Source organism: Anarhichas minor, unplaced genomic scaffold (genome assembly GCF_050575085.1).
Source record: "Anarhichas minor isolate MPS153535 unplaced genomic scaffold, ASM5057508v1 ptg000058l, whole genome shotgun sequence".
NCBI lineage: Eukaryota > Metazoa > Chordata > Actinopteri > Perciformes > Anarhichadidae > Anarhichas > Anarhichas minor.
The window spans coordinates 3,340,284-3,358,387 of record NW_027466504.1 but is presented as its reverse complement, the minus strand read 5'-3'; the positions used below and the strand labels follow the sequence as shown (position 1 = coordinate 3,358,387).

Sequence of the window (18,104 nt, the reverse complement as noted above, 5' to 3'; positions counted from 1 at the left end):
AGGGAGGGATTTGTCAGTGACCTTGTGAACTATAAAATAATGGGTTGCAAAATGGTGCCAGCGACTTTAGAGGAACAAAGCAATATACAATATGCATTCTACATATGAAAAACTAAATTATTATTATCTCAAAATGTAGACACGCTGTTATGTTTTTACGTGTTTAAAACAAATCTAAAATATTGCCATGAAATGCAGCAGAGGCACTAAGAACATAACCTTTATATTTACATGCATATATTTAACATGTGCAAAACATAAGTTGAAATCCAAGGACACATTAACAATTAACGTTGGAATCATACTGTATATAAGAAGTTCATTTAGTCATCGTGACGTCACCCATTGGTTTGTGGACTGCTCTTTTGAAGCCTTGAGTTGAGCAATGTCATCGTCATTTTCTCATAGACTTCTGTAGACTTCTTTACGTAACCAGAGGGGTCGACCCCTGCTGGTCAGTAGAGAGAATGTAAGTCATTGGCTTCACTCTGCACGGTAATAGCAAAATCCCACAGTGATACCGTATGACTGATGTGCTTTAACAAGCTAGACCAAAAATACAACAGAGCAGCCTCATTCAACACCACAAGTAACACAATTGTGGAGTAGTGCTGAATTTCATCTACTTTGAATAAAAATAGCCACTATAATGAGTACATGGCTGCATTTAGTGATGACAGCGAGCTTAATGATAAGCTAAATATTTTTTATATCTGGTCTGTAATCACACTATGGTGGAAACAATAAAACATTTTTTGTGATTTAATTAGTTGACCTAGGCCTATACAATCATTTGGTGATATTTCTGGCAACCATCAAGACAATTATTACCTATTCAGTTCAGAATTCAGGGTTTGTAGCTTTAAGAACTCATCCTGCTGCTTTGTGGCACTAATGACCCCTCATACATACACGCACATCATTGCTGATCTGGAAATTCCCTTCTCTCTGCCATTTAAAAAGCTGCGCTCTGAGGGCAACGTGAGCCCAGCGGCACTGCCAACCAAACAAATACGAGTTTGTGGACAAAATGATGTAGTGTTTATTTTTAAAGTGCAAATACGAGGACAATAGAAGAGAGCGGAGGGTGTTTGCATGTTTTTTTAAATGGGAAATCTGTTGGGCAGCTGGCGTTTCAAGGAGCCGAGCACCGTTGAGGAATGCGACTCGACGTGGGGGTCGGACTCCGAGAGCGACGAGCCGGCGGCTGAAGATGACAGCGGCATCTCCGACTCCGTCAGCCCGGCGGAGAGTGACCGGGCCGCCGGAGACCCCGAGGACGCGTCCCCGCAGGTACAGTGAGGGGTTTTGTATGTAGCATGTGATGACACTATCGGGGGGTGGGGGCAGAACCGGGGACACAGTGCGGTAACATGTGCCACCGGCGGCGGATATTATTAACGAGGCCGGGACACAGAAAGGGCAATCGAGCAGCTCCGACTCGTGCTGCTGTGTCCCGCTGAGGCGAGCATCCAGCTAGCGCCAAACGTCATTCAAAATAACGTCAATTTTAGGCGGCCTACGCTGTGTGAACTTTACTCACTTACTACACCTCGCTGTGGCATTTAATCCGGTCAGCAGCGCTTCACTGTTACTGCCACGTTCACCAAGACATATTTGACATATGACAACACCACTATATGTGATGATACGCCTGCATACATGGCAGTATAGACTACATACTGCATGCTACACGATTGTGTTAGTTATTTATCAAATATAGTCCCAGTCTGCCAGCTGGTTTATGAAGGAAATAAAATACTTTATTAGGGCCTCATGGGTATTGGTCCCTAGCTGTGCCCTGCATTTTCAGAATAGTTTGCTGGGTGGTTGTTGTCAGACTACTTCACACTGAAGGTTATAACAGGACTATTTGAGGAATTGTAATTCCCTGAATCATCATTTATTAGATATTGGTTGAATGAGGTTTGTCATTGATCTGTAAAGGGTATTCCTCAAAAGTTAGCAGTTTGTAATGTGAATATCAGGATCAGGTAAAAATAAAAATCACAAGAGCCACAAACATGGCTGTACAAATTAGGATACATAACACAGCATTGAATTACTGGGTGAAGCTGTTAAACAATACGAGACCTGAGTTCTGGTGTAGTTAATATACCTGTCCTGTATATGGTTCATAGATATAGTCAGATATATCAGGGAGCGCCATGGGAGAAGGAACTGAACCCATCGATGGTCTAACATTGTGGCTAGATGTGGCAAATATGTGGAAGAAGCAACGGCAAAGCCTCACACTCACATACTGTAAGACACTGCGTAGATACCAGACGGCTACCCCCGGTTCTGATAAGTGAAGAAATTTGGAAGTGTCTTAAATTTGCCTTCTCTCTGATGGCCAGCAGGGGGCGACTCCTCTGGTTGCAAAAATAAGTCAGATTGTATAGAAGTCTATGAGAAAATGACTCTACTTCTCTCTTGATTTATTACCACAGTAAACGTTGTAAACATGAGTTTATGGTCTCAATCTCTAGTTTCAAGTCTTCTTCAATACAGCATGATGTTCATTTAGTAGATTATGGTCCATTTAGAGTCACATAGACCATAAAGCAGAGTATGTTTTAGTGTGGGCTACCTTGTGATTGACAGGTCGCTGCCGCTACCAGAGCCGCATACGGCGTCTCTCGGTCACTTCTCCTCTGTCCAAATATGGTCACTTCTGCTCACTGGCTGCAAATAACCAAGATGGCGAAAACTCAAACTCAAAACGGCAGTCCACGAACCAATGGGTGACGTTACGACGACTACGTCCACCTCTTACATGCATATGATAGATACAGTGACGCACCATGGAGACTCCACGGAATGAAGAATAACAATTTGTGTTGGACATGTAAAACTCAAATAGGAACTTTCCCACACTGCATATGGGAATTTAGTTTGGTTAGACCACTTTAGACCAAGGTATTAGACATGTATGTGGTATGACGTATGTATGACACAATTTCCATTTGTTTTTGCTTTGTTTTGTTTTTTTCTTCTGGATTTAGTCATCATCTGTTTATCTTTGCTGGATGTATGTACTGGAGTCCAGCTCCATAATGTAAAGATAAATAAAATGTGATCCGGCATCCTGGATACTAACATATATGTATGCCATGTACCAAGCCTTTCTAAAGTAAAACACAAAACAAAATGAATAACAGGATGGGGCCCAGTGGAACACTGCGAGCCTTTCTGTCCAGTGGAAGTTAGCATGACCCAGATTTTATTTGAGAATCAGATCGAGATTCGAGCGTCCGTCTGTGGCGATGTGAATTGTCCTCCTTTGCTAGAAAGAAATGGATGATGACAGCCCCTCGACCTCTAAAACGCAAAGGCGGTGCTTTTGCTTCAGCTGAATGGTGAGATGAGTGCTGGACGGAGTCTTGTTTCAGATCTGCCTTTCAACTGATTTTATTTCCTTCTTTCTTGCTTTTGTTTCTCAGCTGACAAAATCTCCAGAGTCCGGTCAAAAGATGAAGAGGAGTTTCTACGCTGCCAGGGACCTTTACAAATACCGCCATAGCTACCCGGTACCCGCACACACACACACGCACACACACACACACACACACAAACAAAATCCATGCCCACAAATGTAGATATGCAATGCACGGATGTTGTCTATATATTGCTGACACCCACTGTGATTTCTTGGCTCTATGTGTGTTTGTAGAACTACAGAAAGACCCGCCTACCCAACGAGTACCGTAACCTGCGCTTCTACCTGAACAAGATCCCTCTAGTACCTGATGGTGAGATCACACACACACACACATACACTTGCATGCAGACCTCCTGCCATTGTGGAGAGAGGAAATGTTAACTTTGGGCTCAGTGAGTTTTGTTTGGCTAAAGGTCATGTTTGACTGGGAAAGACCACCAGATTAGTGGACTGATCCAATATTTAAACACGCTGACACACACACATATACACACGCACACACTAGTAATGTGTGTGGCAGCTAATCAGCTCCTGTCTCTTCTCAGGCATCTACGTAGAGGAGATTCTGACTAAGTGGAGAGGCGACTATGACAAACTGGAGCACAATCACACCTACATTCAGTGGTGAGACATTTCATCTGTGTATTTTCATTTTCTTTTACCTTACATGTGATGGCACAAACTCCTCGGAAGTGACTGGATTGTTAATGGCATGGTATTATGAGACATGTTTTAGAATTGAAATTGCATATCGGAATTAGCCGATTTTTAGTTTGTTTAGCTTTTATAGTTTCATTTTTTAACAATATTTTTGGGACATTTTCAGATTTTCAGATTTATTTAGGACAGTATGGTTAGGGTGGAGAGAGACAGTGGTAGGCTATGAAATGCAACAAAGGTCCCAAAGCGGGAATCAAACCTGTGATGATGCGGTTATATGGCATGCGCTGTAACCATAACAGAAGGACTAACCGTAGACCGTATATAAGAAGTGGACATAGTCACCTTGACGTGTCCCATTGGTGTGTGGCATATGGTTTTAAAGATGTTGCTATCTTGGTCAGTTCAACGCCATCTGTTTTTTTTTTTGTTTTTTTTAGCTGTCACCATCTTGGCTTTTGGCCATCACCAGCTTGGTTTTTGCCCGTCATCATCTTTATTTTTTGCTCGTTGCCATCTTAGCTTTTGTCTGTCGCCAACTTTTATTAGTTTTTATTTGAGGAGTGAAATAAGTACAACCAAAACCTGAATAAGGGATTTTGGGTCGAGGGTTTACGGCAACTGCATTAGCAAATGAGCAAATCTTTTCATTTGATGTTGGGTTTCTCTTTATTCCTTTTCCTTGTCGCAGGCTGTTCCCATTAAGAGAACAAGGGCTCAACTTCTACGCACATGAACTGACTCAGGAGGAGATCAAAGTAAGATGCACAAGTACACATTGTATAGAGACTTGAGTGTTTGCCATGGCTGAGTGACTGAGCATTCAACCAATGAATTAAAAACATTCCTTTTAACATGATGTTACATGATATTTTTTCCTTTGAAATGGCAGTGCACTATAAGTTGATGCACTTAAGAAGGTTGGTGCATTCCCTGTATAATACAGTTACAAAAGTCACTCAAATGGAACAACCAGGTTCAAAAGTAAAAAGAAATATTCAGTGTGTTTTGACTGAATACATTTCACATTGGCTTGAGCATTATTAATGTAAACCACATGAATGTTTGTATCCCAAGTGTATTTCTTCCACTGAAATTAATTGAAACCATATTGTTAATGAGTGCAAATGTGTCTCTGAACAAATTCTGGGTCCATCTGCGTGTTGCACTCGGTTGCAAAATGCATGTTTAACGCCAAACAGGAAGGCATTGTCGTACCTGTCTGCTGGTCTCTGATCTGCCGTGTTTGACCCCGTCAGGAATTCCAAAGCACTCGGGAAGCCAAGCGGAGATTCCTGGCAGCTTATTCCCTCATGTTGGACTTCTACGGCGTCAAACTGCTGGATAAGAGTGGGAATGTGGCCCGGGCTCCCAACTGGCAGGAGTGCTTCCAGCACCTTAATGAGTAAGCGCGCACACACACACACACACACACACACACACACACACACACACACACACACACACACACACACACACAAACACTGTGCAGCAGGTTAAGGGTATAAAAGAGAATTTGTGCAAACTTCTGTCTCTGCTGCTTTTGTGCCCTCTGTAAAGGCAATTATTCTAATTCCCACGCAACTTAATTGTTGTTCTGTCAGCAGCCCATATGTGAACAACATGTTTTCAGTCAACAAACAGATGGTTAAAGGATCATTTAAAGGGTTTCTTTCACATCCCATTTCGACAGCTTCACAGGCATTGACTTTTCTTGCCAAATAACCAACCGAATGTCACACTTTGGGGTTTTTCTCCTCAGTGCTGCTGCTTTAACCACCTCTAAACATTAGCATCCAAAACTAATGGTTGCCATTATGCAAACCATGTGAAAAACAACAAATTCTCCGCCATAAAGCAGCTGCTCGGTATGATTGTATTCCCTTCTCTTGTTTTTAATACCACATTGAATATTCAGCCTCTGCTCTCAGGCAAGACAACCATTAGAAACAAACTTCTTATTAATGAGGGTGCTGAATCGGCAAAGATTTCAGAACTCAAGTTGAATGCAACACCGTGACTCATACAGTGTTCATTTTAGTTTTCATTTTAATCTGTTGCTGAAATTCTATATTTGCATGTTGACATTTAAGTCTTTTGAATTGTACAAATACTGAAGATGATTCAGTCTCGTGTTCCTCGGGGAAATATTAGTGTAATTTCCTTTGCGCATAAAGCCTCGACATGTTTCTACAAAACATCAAATAACTTTGGAACCGTTCATGATAGAGACACGCTTTAAATTGTGTCTGAACCTTGAGATGATCAGCTCACGAGTCTCTGTGTAAGTGCCGTGATGGTAAAATGTCTTCCTGTAGCAGCAACTACCGCAGAGGCGAGATGCGGAGATGTCTGGGGACAGATATGAACTTTTCACAATGAAAAAAATGTTACTTTATTTTTTTCAAATATGGTATGCTCACTCAGTGATGCATGATTGTGACTTTACACTGCACCAGAAAGAAAGGGCAGGTTCCCCTGAATCATGTCACGTAAATGTCATGATACTGACTGAAAGAAAAAAGCTCAGAATTGGCAAAAATAGAAAACTATGTCCAGGCATTTCTTTCTCTCTGTATGTTGTCCATGTGGCCTTAGAGGATTTCATTTTAATCTTTTAAGTACTCTGAAGCTAGTCAGCCTCTTTTATGGGAACAGTTACCATGGTTACAGGTGCCGTTCAGTTCAGTTCAACCAACTTCGGCTGGTGGAGTACACCGCTTTAGCAGTAAAACAAAAAACGGTGTGAATGCAGGTAGTTGATTGGTTAATTCGTCCGTCTTTCACATTTTCATTTTCAAAAATGACTTTTGATTTAGTGGAAAAACATGGTTAACATCATTATAAAGTTACATTTAATATGATGACATATCTCATCTAATACAAGGTTGCATTTATAAGACTGTTATTGTCATTTTACACGGTAGACATTCTATATTCTATGAGTTATAGTAAGAACGTCCTGCTTTGTTCTCTCAAGGTCCCAGCACAACTACCTGCGGATCACTCGCATCCTGAAGTCCCTGGGCGAGCTGGGCTACGAGGCCTTCAAGGCCCCGCTGATCCGTCTGTTCCTGGAGGAGTCGCTGTGCCACAACACGCTTCCCAACATGCAGCACAGCACCCTGGAATACTTCGTCTACACCATCCGCCTGCCGGCCACCCGCCGACGCCTGCTCCGCTACGCCCGCCAGCACTACAGGCCCGCCCACGCCTTCCTCTGGGGGCCGCCACCCAAAAGGCGAGGCGGCGGTGTTGGTGCCGGTGGTAGCAGCGAGGGTGCTGGGAGCAGCGGGATCAGAGCGCCCGCTCCGACACCGGAGCAACAGCGGAGGGGTGAGGAGAGCACCGGTAGTAGCGGGATTATCGGGTCTTCCCATGATGCCGTGACTTGCCCGGACCTGGACGGAGAAGGGCCGAAGGGCTGCGCGGGACTCGGTTCTAGCGCGGCCGGACTGGAGGGAGCGTTGATGATGGCGGGAGCTCGAGGAGAGAGGAGCGAGCACAATGAGATCGTTCCTCTGTAGGGGGTCCGGTTCAAATTGTTATCTGGTGTTGAAGGCAGAAAACAAAACAGGTGTTAAAAGTAATAGGTTGAGATGTTAAGGAGAAAAAAACGAAACATTGTTAACGCCAGAAAGTTGTTTTTAGAAGTCAAGAAGGCAGTAATAGTGAAACACATTTGTGAAATCAATTCAGGTTAAGGGCTTATCGTTAACAACTATGACGTTATTTCTTTGCAGGTAAATCAGTTTGTACTGAATACGGGGCGGGGTTGAGGTGTTTCAGGAGGTGGGAGGTCATATCCTTGGTCAAGCTTAACTCGCTTTGGACCAAGTCCTCATCCAAACCAATGGAGACCCAATTGTTGCAAGGCTTTTCCTCATCAAGGGCTGTGGTTACGGAACAACTTAGACAGAAGATTGCCTTATTTGACGTTTTGGTCTGTGACTCAGATGAAATGAAACGTGGTCCCCGATGCTGAAGACCATTTTAGAACCAAATGTTGCTGATTGGCGTGTTGGTCATTGCGATAGCTTTTGGCTAACAACACTGTTGCTGGAGCTCCACTGCAACAAGCCGGGCCGAGCTCACTTCGTAGTTTGTACAGGTGTTGTAAAGTGAGAATTATAATGTGAAGAGGAAGGTCAGGGAGAATTTGTCCCCCCCCCCCCAAAATCCTGTGAAAAGGACTTAAGGAAAAGTGAGAAAGTCAGAGTGGTCTAATTCGTCAAAGCAATATTTTGAAACTATATTTTTTTCTTTTAGATCGACTTGAAATCCTCACTTTGTTGTTGATGATAGCAGGCACAACTCAATATTGATCTGCTCTGCAATTTTACCGTCTACAAGTTGAAGTTACACAATTCCCCAATTTACACAATTCTGCTGACGAACAGACAAACAAACAAGTCATAATGGAGGTATTAATAAGAACTACCACGTAATGATACAAACTCATTCTATGAAGCCTAACGGTAAAATATATTGAAGAGTTGGAGTTCCGTGCATTCGCTACGTCTCCGTAGCCTCACTTGAGTAAAAAAAAGAAAAAGAACAAGTGACCTCAGATCTGTAATATAACTGCTGGCAGCTATTTCTTTTTACCTGAAATCAACATTTTTTCCAGCTTTGGTGTTGAATCCGACAATGCTTTAGCACATTTAGTTTTAGATGGTTTCGGGTCCGGGTTATTATCTGTTCGGCTTTCTAGTTTACTCCATTTTGCGTTAACGAAGCGGCCAACAATAGCGTAGTTCACTGAGGCCAACAAGGCATGCAGGGACGATCAGAGCTCACCTTACAAACGCCTCGCACTGGAGTACATGACACGGTCTGCTGCTAACGCGAGTATTGAATTCCAACTGATAATTACAGATTGAACAGTTCATTTGTTCCACCTTCTAATATGGTGGCTTGAATTTCATTAGTGGAATTGGTTGTGAAAAACAGCACAGAGCCAATCTTTTACTCAGCTGTTATTTCCAAAAGCAGAACACCTCCAATATGGCCACCACATGGTGCGTAGTGTGCCTAAAAGCCCTTTATCTCAATGTAACAAGGTGATTGGATGTGGACTGTGACTGCAGTTTATGTGATCAAAAAACGGTCATGTGTGGTGTGTTGCAGTTTTTTGACAATCTGTATCTTTCTGACGTAAGCGCCGTCGGTTTTCTCCAGGTCGTTGATTTAGAAACAGATCTACATTAATAACGTACTAACGTCGGGAGCTTGCCGCGTTATGAACATGATTGATTGTAATCATTTGTCCTTGTTTTTAACCAGGCTACACATGGTGCTAGCTTGGTGGTGATGCTGTTGACTATGACTGGGCGATATATTACAATATTTCTGACAAAATACCCCGATATCGATGTTGTAGAGTTGACCACTGCTTTTACAAAATACTTACACAAAGATATTTAATAAGTGATCATCAGTAATGCGGATGACTAAGTGGGTAGAGGGCAAACAATAGAACAGCTAGAACAATCTGGTAATTTTAGAAAATAGCATCACTTTACTGCAATGCAGCCTGTAAAACCAGGAAAAGACAACACGTGTGCAATATTACGATATCCAAAAAGGTAATACCCAGCCCATATCTCAATATTAATATAATATCAATATTTAGTATTGCCAAGCCCTACTGTTGACTTTATCCTACTGAATATGACAGTTGAAAGCTTGTACAGGTTCTAAGTTTGTGCAGCTGCTGATATTTTTGTCAGATTTTTAACATTTTAAAATTGGTTCATTTATATGCCAAACATACGGAAAGCCAATTTCAAGCCATTTTCTCAGTCTGATCTAAATTACTTTCCTGTGTTTATGACTTAAAAACAGGTAAAAAAATATTTTTGTGTTTTCTTTTAATCAGGGGGAAAGGTTTTGGAAGGAGAATCTTTGTTTGTTGCTGCAATAATCATTTTGGCCACAGAAAAAAGATCCTGAACAAAAAATATGTTCAGCTCTAAAAAGAAAAATCAGTTGAAACATGTGAAAACAGTAAAGCAACAACTTTTTTCCCTACCTGTTTCCAAAAAATATTTCAAGGAACTATGCTGGCAAAAATGTTGGCACCTGTTTCACCTGTTTTGAAATGATGAACACAGGAGGACAAAAAAACAAATTACACCAGACTTACAAAATTATCGAAAATGTTTTCTTCTCATGTACCTTTTAGGGCTTCCGTACAAAAAACTCACAAAAAAAATATGATTTCCCCTAGAGCTGTACACTACTGAGGGCGCAGGAGTCACTAGATTAAGAAGTAGAACGCAACAATAGCTCTTTGCTGATAGACTAATTCTTTTTTTAGGGTTAACAGCTGCTCAAGGAAGTGAAGCAGATGTTACACTCACCTCTGAGAAGTTGTTAAGAAACGCATCATCACCCTCATTGTATCAGAGGTTGAGAGCGCCACCTTGCTTGTGTGTTAGTTTGCTAATCAAAGTGTGTCTTGCTGTCCAGACAGCCAATAGCGACAGAAACCTACACAGACAAGTTCAGGCTATTTTGTTTAATTCAAGGTCTCATTTCGAACACATTTTGAGTTCCTCGTTGCAATAGATGAGATATCAGTGAAATTATAAAGCCATGCGAGGTGCAAGACAGCAGTGATGCATGTGATGGGGATTCAAACACTTCTCCCTGACTTCCTGATTATCGTTAGCTGACAACGTCTCGACATCGCTCCCCCAGCCAAGTTTATCTGATACAATTGTAACTTTTCAGGTGATAAAATGGGCTCACGTATCTGAATTTTTAGTATACTATGTGTGTACATATATAGATGTACGAGTGTGTGTGTGTGTGTGTGTGTGTGTAACTGATATTCTTAAGTGCCTTTTTTGTATTTTTTATGTTGATCTGTATGCTGTAAGGACTGTCTTTCCCATCTGATTTCCTGTACATCCTGTACATCCTGTTTTTTTTGTACAGCATTTTGATATTTACAATATTGTTTGCATTATAGTCATATACAGTATGAGTATGATTAATGTACAGTAACAGCAGGAATAAACCCAATAGGAGTTGGTGTAGAGGAGAAGGTTAACAATATATGATACTTGAAAATGTTTGTATCTGGCTTATTGATGAATATGTGATTGTTTCATAGATGAATATTCACTATGCTTGCTGGACATAGATGGGCCACAATAACTGGACATTTGCCCTAAAATGTGAACTTTGCCACACTTAACTCTAATAAAAAATGGGGATGTGGATTAAGAATGTTGTCTTCTGGAAGTGTTTAACGAACTTGAGCACTGTGTGTAGCATTCGTCAGGTGCAGAGCTGTTCTGGAGGCGGGAGTAATCTCATTGGTTGAGGTAAACCAGAAGAAGAGCAGAAGAGCCACCGTTAGTTCTGACGAATGAGGTTTTAAAACCTTGCACTGACTGGAGAGTCACACTGCATCTAGAGGCAGCTCCAGCAGAGCACCTTTCCCTGGTTGAGCTTTAACATACAGCAGTTCTGTTTTGCTAAATTATAGAAAATAGGAAAGCACCAGAAAGCAGGTGAAGTTTTTTTTTAATGAATGAAGATACCGAATAATTACGTTGCTAACGTTGACATCAACACATAGTATATTAAGTATGCGTCGATAAGTCCTTCACATGACTTTTTTTTTTTTAACTTTTAACAGTTTATTAAAAGGAATAGTGAAAAAATGTATATTTATATATAGCAGGGAGGCAATTAAGATAGGCTGGCATAAAGATTGGAAGCACCAACATCTCTAAAGCTTACTAATGAATATCTGGAAAGGTCAATGGTACCATGATTGCAACCACACTTGTGACGCCCACACTTGTTGCGAAGAAATAGTAACATGAACTGTGTATGAAATAAACAAACAGGGTACACTGTGTTAGTCATTAAAGGGCCATAGTAAGCATATTGTTTTAACCTACCCGGCTGCCTCCAGTCTTTATGCTAAGCTAGGCTAAGGTAATGCAATGTTGCAATTATTCCTTTAAACCTACAAAATTCCCACTTACAATTCCATTCAAGATTTTAAACGAACCTACCCACGGCCTTCCACGTCCTCTATAGACCAGACCGGCATCGCGTCATTAAGTGGCAATCGCCAAGGCCTCGCTTACTTTTGAGAGGGAAAAAAATCACGCAAGGTGAGGAAAAAGAAAAAAACGACTGTGTAGTGAGTTAACCAAGGCTTTCACGTTGAGATCTTAACAATAAATACACAGTAAAAACTCAGTCAGTTAAAAAGATTACAAAAACCAATAAGTTAAACCATTATGCAAATAGCTACCCTTTCCTTTTGAGTTTAGGAGACAGATGGCAGGAGAAGTGTTTGAATTGATTGGTTTTAGATGGTGGAAGTCTGAAAGGGGTTCCAGACTGTAGAAACTTTAAACTGTTGATGTAATGAACAAACAGACGGGATGGATCCTGCAGAGTTTCCTGTGCAGTGCCAGTTATTCTGCTGCAGACATTGACCACCTTATTGAGGTCCTGTCAACCTGGAACTATTTTTAGTTTGGTTTCCTTAGACAAATGAGATGCGGCTGGCTTTTCTCGTACACCATGCAAGTATTACTCCCAAATGTAAGTTAATTGTCTTGTATTGTTCCCAAATAAGCAGACAGGTGATGCAGCCACAAATCCTCGCTTCTTTGACATCAAAATTGCTCTTTTTTAAGCTTGATTGTCTCTGACACACAAACTTTCTTTCAATTCAGTACAGTCAATTTCACTGCAAGTCACTGAACAGGCACAGGTGAGGGTGAATGGACAATGTGTAACCAGATAAAGACAGAGTTATTCAGTGAAGTCCCCTGCTGCGTTCTGTAGTCTTTGATTGTATAGCTATTTGTGGATCCGACTTTTGTGCTATCGCTAGTATGCTCGATTCATTCCTGATCCACCAACATTACGTCATGTGGAAAAACAATTTGAAAACTGAAAACTTGAAAAGAGATGACATACAGCTTCAAACCCTTTACCGCTTCGCCAACAATTCAATTTGCAATTTTGTGAAATTGTGAAATGGCCAAAAATGTGTTTTGTGAGGTCACAGTGACCTTTGACCACAATATTCTAACCAGTTCACCCTTTAGTCCAAGTCAACGTTCCTGACAAATCTGCAATCCCCTCCAGGCATTTCTAAGATTCACGAGAACGGACCACACAGACAGACGGACGTACAACCTGAAAACATAATGTCTCCGTTCACGGCTGTCGCCAGCACAAAGGCATGCCAATAGAACCAACTTCTTCATTACGTCTGAGATAAGACCTGAAGGTATATGTCACAAACAACACACACAGCTGCTTTTGAATTATTTTGACTATTAAAACTGAACTTTTTCATCGCAGACATTTTGACTAGTTTCAAGTGTCCCCATAAGCCACTACGGCCAGCAGGCAATATAGCAGTAGGGCTGTTATTTTGTGCATGACTCAGCAAATTATAACCAAACCAACTTTTTAAATTATTAATTTAAATCAAATGAAAAAGAACCCCACACCCCTCCCCTCATTGTAGGGTAACAAAAACACAAGGGTTCATATTTTCAGAAAGAAACCCACATATTATTATCTTAAAGGGATCAATAGACCTATATATATATATATATATATATATATATATATATATATATATATATATATATATATATATATATATATATATATATATATATATATATATTGAGAAAATAGACAGCCGGCAAAAGGACAATTAACTACAGCTGGGCTAAAAATTATATGAACAGAACTTTATTTCAACAGAGATCGCTAAAGAAAATACAACAACATATGAATAAAAAACAATAGAGTAATAAATATAAATGCAGCAGATATCCTGTCCGTAAATGCATTCACAATAAGAACACATCGCTGGTGTTTTCTGAAGTCTGAAAGCTTGACAACCATTACTTACATTTCTAATGTAGTTTTGAGAAATCGTTAATCATTCATCATGTACAAGGCCAGTGCCGAAGCTTCTTACAGTCAATCATGTGACGCCTTTCAGAGCTAAGACAAGAAAGAAACGCTCTGATTCTCCAGTACAAAGGACAGATCTGCAGCAGATCTGCCAGCTGTATAATAAGATTAAAGTTCTCAGTAAAGAGAGCTGGAGAGGCACTAGTATAATGTAAGGATCTTACATTATACAAACCGACTGAAGAACTCTCTCCAATGATGGTTTTCCCCACAAGAAGTTGTGAGATAATGAGAGGGACGCGATTAGAAAGCTTGCTGCCATCGGGAGCAAGAAAGACGTGATGGCCAGAGTCTTCAAAGAACATCAACTCTGTAGGCGTGCGACTCGTCTCACTCCTACTGAACCTCTCTTACTTCTCCAGTCTGTGATAGCGTCAATCCTTTCATCCTTTTTGCTGCAGCTGATAAGCTTTGATGGGAAAAACACTAGAGACCAGAGATGAAGTGTCAAGGGAGCAGCTTCGCATGCTACCACAATAGATATGATCTATGCATGATATCGTTTTAAAAAAGGAGGTTTATTGTGTCTGTCTTATATAAGATGCCTGTTTTTACAGAGAACATGCATTAAAAATATACCAGCGTGAACATATTTCTGTTAGGCCTGTGATGAGTCCGAAAATAGCGTAGGTTTAACAGCTAATCAGATCTGTCTGTCTTCACATAGTTAAGACCACAACATAGAGAAAAGCAGTGGCGGGCCGTGCATTGTATACCTGGGCCTTCACTGCTGTCCTGCAGCTGAAACACCTCATTATGACGCCACAGCTACAGTTATTTTTTGTTTCGTGTAAAAATGAAGTTCAACACCTATAAATACACTAACACTACATGTCATCATTCACACCCATTCATACACTGACGGCAGAGGCTACCATGCAAGGTGCCACCTCCCTATCAGGACTCGAACTAACATTCACACACCGTAGGCACAGCTACGGGAGCAATTTGGGGTTAAGTGCCTTGCCGAAGGACACATCGACATGCGACTAGCGGAGCCGGGGATCGAACCGCCGATCGTCTGATTGAAGGACGACCCTGTTCTACCACTGAGCCACAGTCACCCCGATTTGTGCAGCCATGTGATTGTGACTGTAGCCATGTGATTGTGACTGTAGCCATGTGATTGTGACTGTAGCCATGTGATTGTGACTGCAGCCATGACTGTTCTGTGGTTGTTAATAAGTATGATTTGTTTTTTAATGAGTGTTACACCAACTACATGCAAGGGTTGTATGGGTATAGTGAGTTGACATGGTTGTGCTGGCCATATTGAAGCTGCTGTATTCCTGAACTCCTGTGCATCCATCATATCTGATTAAATCACGGAAGGTCCAAAACGATGCTTGTCTGTCACAAAGCAACACAAATTGTGAGTGATGTGTGGTGATCGCAGAAGTACATACAAGTTTGTTTGTTTTTTAAAGTTTTTCCGGATCAGTAGGAGAGTTTTGGGTGAACCAATTTCTTTTGCTGGCCTGATTAGATATGTTGGAGAGTTTTCTCTACCAGGATGACATGTTAATTGAAGCAGTGAAGAGTAGTCACAGTACAGCTGACAAAGCCATAACCATAGCATCACAGATTCAATCACAAGGGCAGCAGTGGTGGGATCAATGACCATATCCACAGCCACAGCTTCCACCCAGCCAGGCAGAGCAGCTGTTCTTTTATACGTACTCAAAGCGAGCGTTGTTGGAGGGAGCCTGGGATCTAACATCTTCACTGCCATCAACATCTGCTCTGTAATTGTTGTGCATATGACAATAAGTAACTTGAAATGAAATAACTTGAAACACTAACTGCTCCTATGGATCATGGGGAATGCAAAATAATATTGCCAGAATTGCAAAACTTAATGTGAGGGAAACACAACGCAAAACAAGATTACTTTAAAAGTTAAAACCCATGAGATGTCACTGTTATTATATAACACAGTGTAAATGGACTGTACTTGTATAGCGCTTTTCTAGTCTTTCCGACCACTCAAAGCGCTGTCACACTACTTGTCATCATTCACCCATTCACACACTGATGGAAGCGACTAAGTGACACCTGATCAGATTCTATCACATTCATACACTGTGGGCACAGCTACGGGAGCAATTATGGGGTTAAGTGTCTTGCTCAACGACACATCGACATGCGACTAGCGGAGCCGGGGGATCAAACCGCCGATCCTCTGATTGAAGGACGGCCCTGCTCTCCACTTAGCACAGTCGCCCCCCCATTGTACATAGGAATGTAATTATTAAGCAGATAGGTCAGGTCATGTCCACACTGCAGGTCAATCAGAGAGCACATTCTCTCTGCAGTAGGTCCCCCCTACATTGTATTATTATGATGACCTGTTCTGTCTCTTCATCCACCTAACCTTCAGACATCAGAGAAGATTCATACATTTTCCTCTCTTACAATTATTATACTTTAGAAAAACCGTCTCATCTTAACGAGAACACCTGCTGCTTCTAGAAAGCAGCTAATGAGCAGGTGTCTAACGAGCTTGTTGGCATTTCATTATAACAAGGTGAATGTCAACGTACATGTACAAAGGCCACTTTAACATTATAGCGAGATCCTAATAAAGGGAATGGTTGGTGCTCTTCTATTTAAAAATCGAACACTGATTAATGTTCAAATCAAGTTCTAGCTTAAGTTCAGTCAGGAAGACTACTCTTGCATGCCTGAGCCCGTAGCTTATATCCCATACATCTGCCGATCACTCCTCATGCATGCACGCTCATTATGTCCTTGCTGTTATTGTTTGGGGCTGTCGATCATGATATCAGCTGTCTAGATCCGCTGGTCTCTCTATATAATAGCACAACGACACTATTACATCGTTGGCCTATCATCCTGCTGCTGTCTGTCTTTAAATATGATTGTCTCTCTACCTTCAGTACGTTCATGCTGCTGTTACGCAACCCTCCACCTCCCCATCTCCGCCCAGTCTTCACAGATCCATCAGCTTCATCAACTTCATCAACTCATCATTCTATCAGCCTCATCAGCCACCACCACCAGTGTCTGGACTCCACGGGGGGGATTTATCTTGTTGCTGCTCAGGGCAGACGCCCCTCCATTACAAATCTCCCTGTAGAGTCCAAGCGCCAAAGACTCTGAAGACTTTATCATCACATATCATCTGTTAAGAATAAACAATTATCTTTTCTTTATCTGACTTGTCTCTCCTGATTGAAATAAGCTTAGTCTTCACAAATATTTGATGTGATCAGCTGCCCTGAAAACACAAAACACTGTTCAGATTCAGTTCAGTGTAATTTGAAAAAGTGAAAGCAGGAGGTACTTGAAAATGGCAATGATATCACACCGTGGCCTACATCACTACACATAATGTGTGCGTGTGTTTGTGTATGCATCTCGTATGTGCAGACTCACCTGATCCGTAGGCTACTGACAGAATGAGGGGGCCTTCCATAATGTGTGCTCAAGCATAGAACGTGCGAGTGCTGAGGCAGTGTAGGGCTACTTTGTGATTGATGTGGAGTTGCTCTGCCTTGTCTTCTGGATGGCAGCTGATTGACTGGCCTAAGAGCCACCCACCCCACAAAGAAAGAACAAATATAGAAAGCACATCTCTTCTTATTATACAGCGTGGATATGTGTTTGAATGTGTGTGTGTCTCTGTGGATTTGTCATGACAGACAAAACCTACAAATCAACAGCTTTTTAAAGCGTGGTAAGAAATAATCATTTCCCCTCAGACCCCAAATGGCTGCAATGTTTCCGTATTAAATACATGGCAGCTCATGTTTATGCACAAAACATTCACCATCCACAGAACGCATTTGAGCTTTCATTTCCCACATTATGCTCTTCCTGAACATCCTGATCCCTGACACTAAACTATGGAAGCGAGATACCAACAAATGGCTTTGTCTGTGGCTTACATCTGGCCCCGACTTTGTGTAATACATCTTTAAACATCCTAGAAGTCAGTGTGCGGCCTGGATTCTTCTTCTGACGAGACCGAGAGTCTACAGTGACTCTGTGTGAG

The 18,104-nt window shown here is 41.5% G+C and overlaps 1 protein-coding gene and 1 long non-coding RNA gene across 2 annotated transcripts in view; both read left to right on the top strand.

Moving 5' to 3' along the window:
• The window catches only part of LOC142932981 (uncharacterized), a 285,143-nt gene that overhangs the window by 63,131 nt on the left and 203,908 nt on the right, over nucleotides 1-18,104 (top strand). The gene's annotated exons all lie outside the window — the stretch shown is intronic.
• ogfrl1 (opioid growth factor receptor-like 1) lies at nucleotides 963-11,344 on the top strand. The gene is made up of 7 exons (XM_076077060.1): nucleotides 963-1,293; nucleotides 3,447-3,533; nucleotides 3,677-3,755; nucleotides 3,991-4,069; nucleotides 4,797-4,863; nucleotides 5,365-5,510; nucleotides 7,086-11,344. The coding sequence occupies exons 1-7, from the start codon at nucleotides 1,108-1,110 to the stop codon at nucleotides 7,630-7,632; spliced, it is 1,191 nt and encodes a 396-aa protein (XP_075933175.1). The 5' UTR covers nucleotides 963-1,107; the 3' UTR covers nucleotides 7,633-11,344.

Coding starts and splice junctions, on each gene's coding strand:
- ogfrl1 (XM_076077060.1), top strand. CDS start 1,108: ATGGGAAATCTGTTGGGCAGCTGGCGTTTCAAGGAGCCGAGCACCGTT. Junction 3,534..3,676: donor AATACCGCCATAGCTACCCG/GTACCCGCACAC, acceptor GTGTGTTTGTAG/AACTACAGAAAGACCCGCCT. Junction 4,070..4,796: donor AATCACACCTACATTCAGTG/GTGAGACATTTC, acceptor TCCTTGTCGCAG/GCTGTTCCCATTAAGAGAAC.